The sequence below is a fragment of the Maniola jurtina genome, chromosome 7 (assembly GCF_905333055.1).
Source record: "Maniola jurtina chromosome 7, ilManJurt1.1, whole genome shotgun sequence".
In the NCBI taxonomy this organism is placed as follows: Eukaryota; Metazoa; Arthropoda; class Insecta; order Lepidoptera; family Nymphalidae; genus Maniola; species Maniola jurtina.
Window position 1 is genome coordinate 5,672,147 of NC_060035.1, and position 16,530 is coordinate 5,688,676.

General features: G+C 33.7%; 2 protein-coding genes across 3 annotated transcripts in view; both read right to left on the bottom strand.

Annotated features, from left to right (window-relative positions):
• Positions 1-4,080: 4,080 nt before the first annotated feature.
• Positions 4,081-10,617, bottom strand: LOC123867207 (putative uncharacterized protein DDB_G0282133). Of its 2 annotated transcripts, XM_045909133.1 has the most exons (4): positions 8,509-10,617; positions 6,608-6,799; positions 5,587-5,747; positions 4,081-4,760 (listed from the first exon to the last, which is right to left on the bottom strand). In XM_045909133.1, the coding sequence occupies exons 1-4, from the start codon at positions 10,396-10,398 to the stop codon at positions 4,523-4,525; spliced, it is 2,481 nt and encodes an 826-aa protein (XP_045765089.1). In that variant the 5' UTR covers positions 10,399-10,617; the 3' UTR covers positions 4,081-4,522. The 2 variants fall into 2 exon arrangements, with proteins under 2 accessions (XP_045765089.1, XP_045765090.1); XM_045909134.1 differs by lacking the exon at positions 6,608-6,799.
• A 437-nt stretch (positions 10,618-11,054) lies between these two features.
• LOC123867035 (protein FAM107B) overlaps positions 11,055-16,530 on the bottom strand; it is a 50,461-nt gene continuing 44,985 nt past the window's right edge. The window contains exon 4 of the mRNA XM_045908875.1: positions 11,055-14,428. Within this exon, the coding sequence (XP_045764831.1) occupies positions 14,271-14,428 (158 nt within the window). The 3' untranslated portion in view covers positions 11,055-14,270. The remainder of the gene's footprint in view (positions 14,429-16,530) is intronic.

Sequence of the window (16,530 nt, forward strand, 5' to 3'; positions counted from 1 at the left end):
TCGATCAAGGGGATTATAATTTTCAATGGAAAAATTGGGGAACAAAAAAAATGATATAAAACAATATTGATAGATATATTGATCATTTCGGTCGTAAAAGGGCAGTTATTTTAAAATCACAAACAGATACTTCAATTTTATTTAAGAATTTGTACAGATTCGTAAATCATACATGTAACGGAATTTTCTCTATTTATAACGGTTTATGATATTGAATTTTAACCATAAAATGTGGTAGGTATATTTTATGTAAGCCATCAAGAGTTTGTGAAATTAATTCATCAACCGGAATCTATATCTATACTAATAAATAAAATTGGAGTGTCTGTCTGTAATTTCAAAATAACTACCTCATATTAAGCTCATATGGTTATTTGAACGATACCAACACTGAATCACACGTTTTTAAAATTTTTGTCTGTCTGTCTGTCTGTTTGAAAAGGCTAATCTTCGGAACGGCTGGACCGATTTTGACGGGGTTTTCACAGACAAGTAGAGAATTGATCAGGGAGTAACATAGGCTACTTTTTTAACCGACTTTCAAAAAGGGAGTTGTGTTTTTCTACCTATGTACACCGAAATCTCCGAGATTTCTGAACCGATTTGCTTCATTTCTTTTTTAATCGATAGAGGAACTTTGCGACATTGTTTCATAAAAAATTTGGAGTCCAACTCCTCAATCCTGATGCTGCAGGGGATCTGACCAATCCACGCGGGCGAAGCTGCGGGCATCAGCTAGTCAATAATAATCACTTGAAAACTTTCCTGACACAGTAGTAAGCGCTGTGATCTTATTAGTCGGAAGTCCCGGGTTCGATTTCCGGCAGGGGAAATTTGGATTTACTTAATAATTTCTTAATTTTCTCTAGTTCGGATTCGGCTCGTTACTAGACGTTTACCGTTCAAGTGTGGCTACTCAGTTTAGCGCGTTGATTATCGCGATAATTATGGCGTTGTTGGGCATTGACGTTAACCTTAATGTAGTCCCAACAATATGACAATTAACAACGTTGCTAAGTAACTTATCTACGGATAGATTGATCATAAACGGTCGTTATTGGACAAATAACAAAGTTAAATTATCGACAGCTATAAGAAAAGAATAGGGTCGAATAGGCAGCAATAAAATGTAGTGATGTTTTGTATAGCGGTAGTTTATGGGGCTAGAATTCATTGCTAAATGATTTTTAAACATTGTTAATTATATTATTATTAACGTCGCGCTGTACGGAAAACGATCAATGAAGTCATAAGGCATAAACGACAAATATTTTTTAATACCCGATCCAAAAAGAGGGGTCTTATAAGTTTGAGTGTGTATCTGTGTATCTGTCTGTGGCATCGTAGCTCCTAAACTTATGAACCGATTTTAATGTAGTTTTTTTGTTTGAAAGGTGGCTTGATCGAGAGTGTTCATAGCTATGATCCAAGAAAATCTGTTCAGCCGTTTGAAAGTTATCAGCTCTTTTCTCGTTACTGTAACCTTCACTTGTCGGGGGTGTTATAAATTTTTAATTTACACTTGTAACATTTATTACACTATTATTATAGAGTAATTTCTGAATACAAAATATCACATCATATTTTTATTGTTACAGTCCAAGATCCTACTATTAATTTCGGATGTAGGTACCTTACTGTAATCGGTTTTAACTTTTAACACACGCGTGCTAGTATTTAATAATTAGGTATGCCATTGATTGATTTCAATGCAATTGTGAGCATTGACGTGACAAGGAACACTCTAATTACTTAATTTACAAATAATTAATGTTCCTTATTAGCTTTTTATGTGAGAGTTTAATTAAACGAAACATGATCATTGTTGCATTGTCATAAAACAAACCTAGCTAGTCTGCTATAATATTATTTGTTATTTGTATTAGCTGTCTCTACAACGGATTTGCTTCTTTTAAATCCGGCTTTTAATAGCTTTGATATAAGTTTCAACGCATACACATTGTTTCTTCTCTAATATCCGCCCTTCTTTTAACCCTTCACCAGACGAACTACGAAAGAAGTAAGTACAAAAAAAACTGCCTATCTGTCCGTCTGGCTCCGTCCGACCGCGTCCATCCTTCCATCCAAAACCTAAATCCACGCGGATCAATTATACCTACCTATTGCTGACGTATTGTAAATGGGAAAGTGTGTCCGTCATTTTGACGAAATGTCTAGAGATAGCCTGCATCCCGTAGACGGACATAAGCTATGCTTTATCCCACAGTTTAAAGTATAAGTTACCTTTGCAATTTTTTCAAGTTACAGGTGTGTCTAATTATAGTGTCTTAGATCCAGATAATTAGTCTTGGCGCAACCTTGCGCGTGGGAAAGGTATTCCAAACTTGAGAATAGAACCAAAAGTGCAATAAACAATTCGTGACAACCAACCGCTAGCCCTGACCCGAGCACTAATTAATGCAACTAAAATTTTTATTTTGAATTCCTTCACCACAAGCGCCTGAATTAAAACTAATCAAATCATGAACTTAATTACACTTCTATTTATTTTTGTCAGGCGCAATTAACAATTTTATTTTTGCTTGCTGTTGCCTACAGCTACTAATAAATGGAAATTATATTTTATAAAAAAAAACGGCCAAGTGTGAGTCGGAATCGCGCACCAAGGATTCCGTACTCGGGTATTTTTTTCGACATTTTGCACGATAAATCAAAAACTATTATGAATAAAAATAAATAAAAATCTGTTTTAGAATGTAAAGCCCTTTCAAATGCTACCCCACTTGGTATAGTTTTCCCTAAAAACAGTGTAAAATAAAAATTTAGATCACTTCCGGCATAGGTAAGGAAATTAATCTTTAAACTCTTGCAATTCTCGTATTATTTACATGTACTAGCAGCTGCCCGTGACGTTGTCCTCGTACTATTTCTAATTTTCCTAAATTCATGAGATTAAGAAATTACCCAGCTGTAAAAGCCTCACTTACCATAATGTCACAGTTTTACGAATGGTACGGAATTCTAAGAATACCTACCACTATACCCAAACTGCATACAGCTTTCATGGGTACACTTACCTACGACTTTCAGATAATCTTCTAATCCCCATTTAACCTTATGGAGTTTGAAAAATTCTTTTTTAGCTGATTCATAAGCTCTAGTAGAAACCCATCTTCCTAAGTTAATAATAGGTAATAACAATATGTAATTAAAACTATCCCATACAAACTTTCATCCCTTATTAGACCACCCTAAGGGAAATTTTTCAAAATAACTTAGGATTTCATTGTTTAAAACTTTTTTATAAAAAGGGGGATGCATTTATAAGTAGGTAGGTACTTTTCAGTTATCACGTCGTCGGGGCGTGGCGCTCAGGTGCGGTCGCATTGTTCACAACAGCCCTAACACTTAGAAATGTATCATATCTATACATTTTCATGTTTCAAAATATGCACGGGGAGCAACATTTACAATGTGTGTGGTTAGGAATCTGCTGTAAACAAGATGTTTCGGTTTAGCAGAGCGCGAGCGAGTAAAAGCGCGCGCCCAACCGCGACCGTGCGTTGATCTCTGTGCGTGCGCGCAACCAATAACTATCTCTATGAACCTACTAAGTATAATGTTATCTGACTATTTATGATCACAATCGATAAATTGTAATTACGCTAAGGTTTATTGACATAATCCTGTGATTTACGTAACACAAACTGAACTTACCTAATCCTTAATTGAAAGCTTGGTTACAAGTCTGTGTTCATAAGTAATAATTGAAAATTTTTATTTATACGAAAGTTGTTTATTTCCCAATTAAAATACTCCTGTGTGTTTTATCCTTAATGTTCATTTTATTTAAATAAATAGGGTTTTTAAAATAAATAGTACTATTCTATTTACAATTTTATTTTATGTTAAATAACAAAGTTTAAGTATTATCTACGTGCATATAAAATAGAAGTACTTAAAATCAGTTATAAATATAAAGAAAAATATGCGCATAGAAAAAAAAAGTCCTGTAAACATTTTTTTTTTTCAGAATTAAGATAAAAATAAAATTGAAACTATCAAATACCGAAAAAAAGTTCTACCTACATTGCTTATTAAAATATTAAATACCTATTTTATATCAGTCTACTAAACAATTCAATGTAAAGAACACTTGTAAAATAAAAACTAATAGTGAACTTATTTTATTTACACTAATATTACGATTTATTAGAAATGCATGCATGTTAATAAAATTATACAAAAATTAATGTAATCACTTCTTTGCGAGAATTAACCCTAAACACGTCAATAAAAAACAATATTTAATTAATTACTCTGACTAAATTTCTAAATATGATTTGTTTTGTCTTAAATAATTTCCTGGTTGAAGAAGTTACCACTCTTAACTTTCCAAATCTCTATTATAAATTATTAAAGCTAAGCTACAATGATTTAATATTTCTTGCTTCAGTGGTTTTAGCTCGACGTTGACGAATGTTTCTGCTTCTCTCTTCATATTTTATTGATACACTAAGATAAAGTTTCTTTGTCACTCATAATTATTGACTATTAGATACTAACATTTGCCAGTTCTTCTGCAATAACGTTCAAAATCACTATCACTGTCATATTCATCAAAATCGTCCCTGTATCTCTGAGGAGAATGAGATTCTGAAGGGTATGGTCTTCTCTGCCTTTGTTCAGGATAACTGGTCGGTCTTCGGTTAGGAATTCTCCTTCTACTGCGATCTTGATTATATGGAGCGCGCGATGGTCTTTTGGAACTGGACGATGGACGCTGTCTATTGCGGGAACTGAAAGATATAATTACTATCAGATTACGTGTCTACGTATTTCATATTTTATTCTATGAATTGCATAAATTCGCGATCATAATATGGCGCTCCCTCAAAAACATATTAAACAATTTATTTACAAATTATTTTATTATGCTATCCAGTATCCATAGTATCTAGGACCTAGGTAGTCCTACTATAGATAGCATAATTTGTAAATAATAATTAACACAAATGGAGCCCAAATTTTTATTCGGTATGATATTAAAATACTCTCTTTTTTAACCCCCGACCCAAAAAGAGGGGTGTTATAAGTTTGACGTGTGTATCTGTGTATCTGTCTGTGACAACGTAGCTCCTAAACTAATGAACCGATTTTAATTTAGTTTTTTTTGTTTGAAAGGTGGCTTGATCGAGAGCGTTCTTAGCTATAATCGAAGGAAATCGGTTCAGCAGTGTGGAAGTTATCAGCTCTTTTCTAGTTTTCTTACAGAGGTTTTTGTGACGGGGATTTTTAAAATTTTGAGGTATCGTCATATATCTAAAAAGCGGTTAACTGTAAAAATTAGTTTTTCAGCCTATCGCTAAAATTTTCATCGAAGGTTTGTTACTAATAGACTCGCAATGCGAGTCCGCTATTCCTACTAGCTAGTAGGAAGATCCCTGACTACAGTGGACGTCTAATTGGTTGGTGATGATGACGATGAATGCTTCTAAAAAATGATACGTAGGGCCGAAGTTTTTAGTTTGATAATACGTAACAAACTTTTTAGAAACTACCCATGTTTTTTGGAGATAACACAAACTATTTTTTTTGCATTTGACCGCAGCATGAGGTACTTACTTCTTAGGTCGTTTATTGCTTGGCCGCTTGGCATCAGGTCGTGGAACGTACTCCTCTTCATAGGGATCTATCTCCCGGTCATCGTGAGATTTCGTATGGTGGAACACAGGTCTGATTTGAGGAATATGTACAGGATACGGTTTGACTACAGGCACGGGAACCTGGCAATATGTTGAAGTCACATTTAATTAGTTACATACACAAGTTATCCTTTAATTACAAGATTTAATTAAATTTTTACAAGACTACCTAAAATAAATTAAAAATGGATGAAATAGTAATAGTAACCTTCTTTTGTATGATAATTATGTTTTTCCATGTATAAAATGCTTGGTATAATGCTAAAAAATATAATTCAATCATCATCGATTATTCCAATCGAATATTATAAATTATTATTAAGTATATGTACCTAAGTAATATTTTTAAACATCTACTGATTTATAAACAGGGTTAGCTGTTATTTTACTTTTCTTTCCGTACTTAATTAATTAATAGGTTTAATTAATTAATTAATATTAAACTTAGGTAGGTATTCTGGGGATTTGTAACGATATGACAATCTGGAAGAGAATATTATGTTGCTAAATATATTATAAGTACCTATTACCTATGTAATTTAGAAGTGCATGCAAGTGAGAAGAACATTAACACATAAATATAGTGCAAATATTTACAACATAATAGTTATATACTTCGTTTGTACATTAACTATATCACGAAATATATAAATTATCTCTTCGATGGGCTATATACAGAAAACAATTTAAATAAAACAGTTACATTTGTTAGTTTGTGTTTTAATTCTTATTTACTTATAAAATCTATTTTAATTATTTTTCACCACAAATGCGCAAATCCAAAAGCTTGATAAAATATCTAGGTACCTAAAAATATGATCTCTCAAAAGTAAGGCGAATTTCTTTAGTTCTACTTAACTATAAATTAAATTGTTACATAATTAGGTGGGTATTAGGTAGGTATGTAACAATGAATTTTAATGTTATACTACTGAACGCACCTGTTTTATAACAGGTACCGGAACTAGCTTCTCTATAGGATAAGGGACCTTTTTGAAGACCGGGTACGGCATAGGCTTCTCGACCGGCACGGTTAGTTCTCGAATAACCGGCACGGCGACTGGTTTGGGAATCGGAACTTTAACCGGATACGGCTGCGGCACCGGTACTACTACCGGATGTGGAACTTCTATCTGTAATTTGATTTGCAAACCAAAACTAAGTGCAATAGAACCACACCTAAAGAATCATTATGCCTACGAAATAATTGAGAACTAGCCAGAATCAGTGAGAATTACAACAAATTGCAAGAAGCGTTTGGTATATTACAATAAAATCAAGTATATATAACAAATAAAGTGCAAAGCAAGTAACAAAACAGGTGACATGAATAATGCATTAATTTTTTCACGCCCCTTCAAACTTATTAATGAGGTAAAATTGAAGAAAACAATATTGCCGCATACTTCTATAGGCAATTAAGTAACACGCGAAGTGTAAGAAAATCATAACGTGACATAAATTCCGAACCCCATTTACATACCTAGCTTGTTAGCGAAATAATCAAATAGGTATCTTCCTCTTCCAAACATCACGAATACATTAGTTATTTTTTCTTTATTATTAGGCATATGAATATATGCAAATATAACTAAGAGTGCATATTTAAGAGAAGGTAGCTATTAAAATTTTATGCTTGTCGCGAGCCAAAGATCCTGTAATATTAACTTCAAAACATGGGAAACCTTTCTCCATATTCAAATGACATTTCTGCGTTATTAGATACAAGCACCTAGGTACCTACCTGTTTTTAAAATCCCGTGGAAACTCTTTAATTTTCCGAGATAAAAAATAAAGCCTATGTCCGTCCTGGAATGCAAGCTATCACTAATTTCACTATTACAAAGTAAACGTCTGCCGTGAAAAGGTAGCCGATAGATAGACAGACAATCACACTAATTTGCCAATATTAGTACCTACATAGTGTATAGATATAGTATACCTTATCTATTTTGTGTTTTTAGGGTTCTGTACCTCAAAAGGAAAAGAAGGAACCTTTACAGGATAACTTCGTTGTCTGTCTGTCTGTGGTGTCTGTCAAGATACCTATTGGGTAACGTTGACCTAGAATCATTAAATTTGGCAGATATGTAGTTAGGTATTTATAGCACACGTAAGGGGAAAAATCCGAAAACCATGAATTTGTGGTTAGGTACATTACAAAAAAAAAAATTAAAATATTATAATATGTATTCATGAATAAATAATTAGTATTTTCAACTTTCAGTAAGATTATTATACCAAGTGCGGTTTCATGTGAAAGAGCTTTACGTGTATATTCTAAAACACATTTTTTGTTTACTTTTACGTATAATCGTTTTTAATTTATCGTGCAAAATGTCGAAAACTGTAGTAGGGAAACCTCGATGCGCAAGTCCGACTCGCACTTGGCCGATTTTGTATAAACTGAATGGTCTGAAACTTTCACTCAGTTAAACCGATGGTAAAACAATACTACGGTAAAAGATCTTATTATCTTCCTTGGGTGCCGACTGACCATAGATCTGCTTTGATTTTCTTATCAATGAAAATTCCTATTCAGTTAGAACTAAGAAATATTTGTGTGAAGAAAATTCGTAACACTATACATAATCAAACTGGAACACGGAGTTTAGTTTCATGATTTCACCGAGTAGGTGTAATCATATAGGCGCATCATCTGACTGGCCACGAGACGAGGAAAATAGTGCGCGACGTCCGATGCCACTCACACGATCCGCATTCCATCTTCTCTTTTTTATTGATTAATTATATAAATCATGATCAAGCAGTGAAGGATTGCAAGCCAGTGCACATAGTGAATATCTTACATACCAACAGCGTGACACAGAATTTTACTTACCGGGTACGGCTTCGGAAACGGAACGTGAACTGGTTTTGGTTCTGATGCATATGAGTCATATTCACGAAGGGAATCTCTAAGCTTTGCCTTCAGGAAATTCTGTTTCCACTTTGCTGCAAGCTTTTTATATTCGACATCTTCATCAAAATATTTATAGTTCGGCTTAAAGGACGGCACATAAGAAGGATGCGATGTATCGTGATTTCTTAGGCCAAGTAAATCTTCTTCCGATTTATATCTGTTGCTTGAATCTTTCGTCGGCCAATCATATTGATCCCTACTTCTTACAGGTTTATATGATTTGTAGCTATCAGTGAAACTCAAATCACTTGGTTTATCATCAAAATACTTTTCAAAGTCGAAATTCGTTGGTCGCTTAGGAATATGTACGATTTCGTCGTTACTTTCGTCGTTAAAAGAGGGTTTTTTAGGATGGCTTTTATATGAAGAAAACTCGCTGTCCTTAAATACGTTTCCCCAGTTAGAGGACGAAGAAGGCGTTGTGAATGAATGTTTAAAAGAATTCAAGTAGTCTTCTGATAGTTTGTATTTGTTCTTTGGGATAGAAAATGCGTTGTCAGTATCGAAATTATATGGAGATTTTATGTTTGATGTTTTGAAAGGTGATTCTTTATCCGGGAATTGGTAATCAACGAAATCTAGATTACTGCCGGCTGGGACTATTTCATCTATGCTACTGTCAAAAGGTCTTTTTGGTAATCCAGTTTCAAACTTAAAACTAGTGTTACTATAATTCGTTGAATACTCATATCCTTTCAATGGATTACCGTGTTTATTAATTGAATTATTTTCTAGGCCAAAATTCACTTGCTTGTTTTTAATATTATCTTTATAATCATTTTTTAACTTATTCTTCTTAAAATTGTTAATTGTTATGGGGTAATTTTCAGAAATATCTTCATTCTTAAAAGAATTTACTTGTGATATCGTTTTTTCAACTGATTTCATATAGTTACTTTTTTCATCCTTCAAATTCCACTTATTGTTATTTGATTGCTCTTCCTTATCTTTCCAATTATATTTATTATTTTCGTATGGGTTTTCATTACCAGCTCCGTTGCCAAATATATCTAAGTTAAATGGTTTATGTATGGATTCTATAAACTTAGAATCTACGCTTGTTGGATAATAATTTTTTACACCGGTGAAATCAACTACTCTCGGAAATTTTTGCGGTGAGGAATCCAAAGATGATGATATTTTTACCACTTTTTCATCTTCAGATTGCCCAGATGGAACAATAGGATAGTTGTTATTGTTACTCACGTTATCCCCAATAGCAGTATTCCCATTGATGACTGAAGAAACACTATTATAAATGTTATAGTCCGTGTGATTTGCATTACTAAAGTTTTTATTTTTACTTTTAGAACTAATTTTAGTTCCATAAGTTGGAGAGTTATAATTGTTTAGCTCATATATTTCTTTTGTACCAGTATTCTTACTTTGATCACCACTTGTATCGTAGTTTGGGGATGTAAAAAAGTTCATCGATACCGGTTGGTATGATTTCACATGCGTTTCATAGCCATCACTAGTAACAGTATGCGAAGCTGCATCCGGCTGAGGATCGTAATAACTGCCCAATCCCGTGGAATCTATGGATGATGGAAAAGCTGGAGCATATAACCGTGTGGAAGAGTCCCGACTATTGCTCGTCAGGTAGCTCGCATAGTCGGGTGAACTCGGTACGAATCCGTCGTAAGGTCCAACATCTTTAAATCCAAAAGTTGAGTATGTCACTACATTCGGCTGAGGGGTAGATTCGGTGGCTTCGAGGCTAATGCGCTTTTTCTTCGTCTTTTTCCCATTAACATCGTGGAGCAAGGCAAAAGTTACGAGAGATATGCAGATGAACTTGATATGCATGATGATCACTGGTGCGGAATGCGCGTTTTTCGCATTGTCCGCTGGCGTGGACAGTGGGTGGTGTCCAAGTAGCGACTGAACTAATAGGACGTTGAACGGCGTCGGTCCGCATCGGGGGTGCGAAGCCCGGAGCCGCCGCTGACGTGACTCTCAGTCCTACGAAAACGAAAGCGTTCACGCTCGAAGAAACAGACAATTTTCCCCCGATCATTATCATTGTTTGCTAATAATATTGAATACATTTAAATAATTCATTGTCGCTATTATGCCTATGATTAATTTTTCGTGCACAATTTAGTGACTTCCTATTTAATATTTTCAGCCTGTAACGAGACTTGAGAGTGGCATTCTAATTTTTCATTTGAGACGGGTTTCACTATTTTTCACTCCGTACATGTCATGCTTAAATTAAAACTAGTTAATATGTACTCGCAGGATATTATTTTTCATAGGTATTCTAACTCTATTTTCGCAATCACATTAAATTATAAGAAGTACCTAGTAAGTAAGTAGAAGAAGAACATATATAAGAAATTTTATATTTTCACTTTATTGTAGTAATATGTTAATGTATATTTCATCAAAATCGGTTCAATAAATGAAAAACAGATAGGGAAACAGGTACTAAGTATGAGAAAAAAATATAAACAAACGAATATGCTAAAACACTTTTATTGGTCTATGTTTATTACCAAACTTTGATACATTTTCATTGTAAACTTTACGAAGAATTAAATCCCTTAACAGCTAGTTTAGTTACATTATTATCAAAAAAAAAAAATGGCCACGACACACAGCTTTCAAGCGAATTCTTCACATCATGACGATGCCACTTTGTACTAAGTCATCTAAATATAACAAACAAAAGTTAACTTTGAAAAAACAAAGTAATAAAGACAAGGGAGTGAAAGGATAACAAGTGGAATAAGTTTTTGAAAGTTTTGTTCCAGTGAGAATCATCATCCTACAAAATATAATTCTACTTTTAGGTCTAACTAATACTCTGAAAGTACTCAACAACATCTATAATAAATAGGCACAATGGAGAGAAAATAGTACTTTAATGTTTATTTTCATTAAGTAAAAAAATCAAACTATTTATTGTTTGTCTAAAAGTAATAACTAAATGATTATATTATTTTGTTACTTTGCAGCTTGATTTATGTTTATCGCACAAATTACATGTTCGTCGAAAATTTTGGCTGGCCTAGTGACCGAATACAGTTTAACGAAAATGTATTATCGTTTACAGGCGACTTAACTGGTTAGCCCATTGAGTTAAATTATACCAATAGAAGGGCTATTTCAAACAAACATCGCATTCTCTGAAGCTGCCAATACAAGTATGACCCTAAACTGAAGTTCTAAGCAAAAACGCAAACCCGCAAATTTTTTTGTTCGGAATAACTCGTCTAGTGCGTCGTCAATACATAAAGATCGTTGGGCTAGCCCTTAGCTAAACTTTCTTATGTCGGAATTAATAGGTATTAAAACTGATCGTTTGTAGAAAATTTGGCCCAGCCCTATAAATAAATCAAATTGACCTTTTTTTACAGAAATTTTACCGATTGGAAAGAGACAAAATAAACAGTCAGATGTACAGAAATTTAAAAAAATGTAAGTTGGTTTTTATACATACATATTTGTAATGAGGATTGATGAGTTCACCTTACAATCAATAAGAGTTTACAGACTACAAAGAAGAAATTGTCTTAAATTATGCTTTAGACTATTATTTTAGTGGTCTTAGAGATTCTCTAATTATATATATAGGTACGTACATATTACGATATCATTAAACATACAGACGCTGCAGCCAAAATTTTTTCGCAATTTAAAATAAAAATTACTCAAACGTAAATATCAAGTAAATATCGATTAATTTTAAATCATTTCTTAAACTATCAAACTTTTGAGAGATTACTAAGTTTGAGGTGTGCAGAAAGAAGTAATAGTGTTGTTATATAACATAATTAAATATCTTAAGCCGGAACAACACTATTACTTCAACTCTATACTAAATATCAAGTATAAATTAATATAATGTATGTACTTAATTTAGGCCGATGTCTTACGTCAATTTTTGGTATGAGGTATATTTTGACTACAGCTTCTGTTATAAAAATATTATTGCTTTTTCATGGGAATGACTACACGCTATTTAGAAATATTAGAGAAATAGGCTCTATAGGTTTTACATAAAAATACAAAAATATGTTTTCATTTCTATCACTTTCATGAACACTTCGATATCAAATCATCAAACTGGACAACTATTCAATAAATCCGGGAGAGTAGTAACATTAAAAATGGTATGGGAATATATTTGCATGTAGAAGTAATATTTTGTTACTAAATACTTATAATACAACTCCTACCTTTTTGTTATAAATATGATATTTTTAATTTAACCTCTATACCTAAGACATAATGTAATTCCCAACATCTAACTACTTGCTATAAGTAATTATTGTTATAAAATAGTTGCTAAAATGAATGATGATGACCTATATTTAGTGAAAGACCTACAGAATTAATAAGGTGCTTAGCAAGAATAGTAAACGCCTACAAATGAGTTTAATGATGATTTTTAAGTGTGACATTAAAAAGTTTAGAAAAATATTTATTTCTCTTGTTGAAGACGACGATACCCTTATTGTTTCAGCTCAAGCAGTCGATTCCTCAGTCAATGGTTTATTTCAAGAACATAATACATCAAAATACATTTAAACAAATTGATAATAATACGTCAATCTATCTACCTACTTACTTTTAAAGCAACATTATCTTAAGAATGGAAATGACCTTATTAAAATTTTCAATAATAATTGAGCCAATCGAAATTAATATAGTAGATAGAAACAAAAGAGTAGATACACTGCCGCTGCAAATTTTAAAAGGTCACTTTCATTCTGAAGCTGCTACATATTTTAAACACATTTAAAAACGTAAACAATCCAATAGTTACAAATGATTAGTACCATTCCTAATTTATTATACACAAATTAAACTAAACATTTTTGTGACACTTTTAGTGACTTAGTTTCGATGACAAACAATAAAAACCAACCTCCTACCCGGCTAACTACCTAAACATAAATAATACGTAATCAAAAAATTACTCTTTTGCAACCTAAGCATATCCCTACAATCTACATCAACGCACACCCGCTTCCATTCCATAAATATATCATCAAAGAAACTAAAACCAACAAAATGTTCAGTTTCAAAATTTTCTTTGATGGCTGTTTTAACGGTTTTAATGCATGGAGTGTTGCTATTTTTTAAAATTTCGTTTGAAGTTTGTCCACGCGATAACAGATGGCGCTAAGACTGCAATCAATAGAATAATACTGTTTTCAGCTGGTCGAATTCATTGAATGATTTAAAACGAAATGGTATAAGATCAAATAGCGACTTTCAAGTTAAAGTAAAACAATGGGTTACTGCTTATTTTTAGCAACCGAGCAACAATGATGGTTACAAATTGCCACCACCTTGCGACCACCATTGTCACATGAGGGACAAACGAAACAATTACTATCAGGACAATAATTTATTGTCCCATCAGATTGACCGACACGCCGATTTTATTCGCTTGTATTTGATGTCACATCCATGATTTTCGTATGTAACAATTTTAGCAAGGTGTTAATGTGATCTTATCCTAGGGTAATGTTATGCTAGGCTTACGGCCGAAATTAAATAAGCAATCTGTAATCTGTTGATAAGTTACTTAGCAACGCTGTTATTTGTCAAATTGTTATGGTCTTCTGTAACAAATAACAATGTTACTAAGTTATCGAGAGATTACATAACTATAGATTGATTCTTATTTTGGCCGTTATTGATTTGAAACAAAATCGTTAATTTTAATGCGCGGAGGCGGCGGGAGATGGCGTTGGCGCCGCGTGTCGTAAACGCGCGCGCACTTCTTGTAGTGTAGGGTTCGTGCCGGATTCGATTTCTTCCGTGTTTTGTTCCGCCTGTTCGAGCCGCCTAGCACGTTCTGCGATCGCCCTTTCTAGTTCTGGAATAAAAGGAAAGAGATCTCATTAACACCAATAAGTACCTACATAATATTATATAAAAACATCACCATCATTGTCATGATCAACCCATGTCGCGTCGGCTCACTATAACAGCGCACGGGTCTCCTCTCAGTATGAGAAGGGTTTTGGCCATAGTCACCACACATGGCCTGCAGGTTTCCTCACGATGTTTTCCTTCACTGTTAAAGCGAGTAATATTTAGTTTCTTAAAACACTGCTACGATTAATTAACATAAATGCGAATAATATGTCTGTCTGTCTGCTATCTTTTTACGGCCCATCCTTTTAACCGATTTTGACGTTTAGTACAGAGATAGATGGGCCACCTACTTAGCTTGAATTTCGGGGACCGACATGGCTACTTTTTATCCCGGAAAACCAGAGTTCCTATGGGAATTTTAACAAACTTAAATCCACGCGGGCAAAGTTACGGGCATCATCTAGAAGTTAATAAAATATAAATAGAGATAACATAGGCAGTCTCGTATAGGAAAGGGTGTAAATCTAAGATTTTGGTACAAAGAATTTAGATTAGGTACCTAGACACGTATGAAACACGTCACACTCACTGCAAGTTGCGTGACCTGGCCAAAGTGATATGTTTCATACAAAAGAAGTCGGTTAATTAAACAGGCCCGACACGGAATTCTTGTTCGGTAATCGGTACCAACCTAATTAATTTTAATTGATTGGATTGATTTAGCTATAATAATATACATTTTATAGAGCTTGGTCGATATTTCGTAGGTTTACTTTTTTCACTTTACACCAACCGGTATACAATTGTTAGCTTAGCGCAATATTTTTTTATGTTAATGTCCTAGTAAATCAAGTTAATAGCTAGAATGCATAAAGTATGAATATCTCGGCAAACATCATCAAGGTCCACCTTGTAAGTTATTACCACATTAGCCTTCCTTTTAATTGTTAAAGATTACACAAATTAATTTTATTTATTTATTTTATTTTATTTATTTATTTGTACCAGAAAGTTGTAACAATATAAATAAAAGGAAAGAAAAAGTGGACAGGGAAGCACTTATCTCTATAAGAGATCTCTACCAGTGACCCTTGGCAGTGCGAGAGGTTGTAAATGGAGTAGAATAGGTACAGCAAAGATAGACAGTAATCATGAAAAATAAAAAATAAATATAGTAGATATTATGTTATAATATATACTTACAAATATTTATATATTAAAATAGACTTACAAAAACATATATACCTTAATACATAAATATATACTTATAGTCATAAATATATCTTATAATATATACCGATAAATATATGTAAACAATATGTTATGACAGAGAGGAAAGATAGTGCTGTTTCAGACGAAGTTTGAAGGTGCTGATGGAAGGGTTATTTTTAAAAATACTGTCAGGTAGTGAGTTCCAAAGGCGAGTTGCGAGTACCGTAAAAGATTTAGCATAAAATATAGTGTTGTAAGGGGGAACTGCAAGTGAGTTTAACTTGACACACGAACGCACTGGCATCACCCGAGGAGCGGCTTCGTTGAAGCGCTCACGCAAGTAAGAGGGGGAGGATGAATTTAAAATCTTATAGAGTAGCGTGAGAATATGAGTATTCCGGCGAAGTCGAATAGGGAGCCACTTTAACTTATTTCGAAATTGAGAAACATGGTCGAATTTGCGCAATCCGAAAATAAAACGGATGCACAAATTCTGAAGGCGATCTAGTTTATCAAGCAGCTCCTCGGTTGCATCTAAATAGCAGACATCGGCGTAATCTAGGAGAGGAAGCAGAAGAGATTGTGCGAGTAAGATTTTAGTTTTAAGAGGAAGGAAATTCTGCAAACGTTTCAAGGAGTGAAGGGAGTAGTGCATGCGCTTACTCACTTCATTAATGTGACTTGCCCACGATAAATGGCCGTCCAATATCACGCCAAGATTTTTAGTTCTTTCGGTTAGCGTAATAGTTACCCCATCGTAGGCTATTGCAGGGAGATTTTTTAAATCAGCACGAATTCGAAATTGTCTACTACCAATTACAATAGCCTGCGATTTTTTTGGGTTTACCAAAAGACCGTGTGCGTCAGCCCAATTCTTTATTTGTGCAA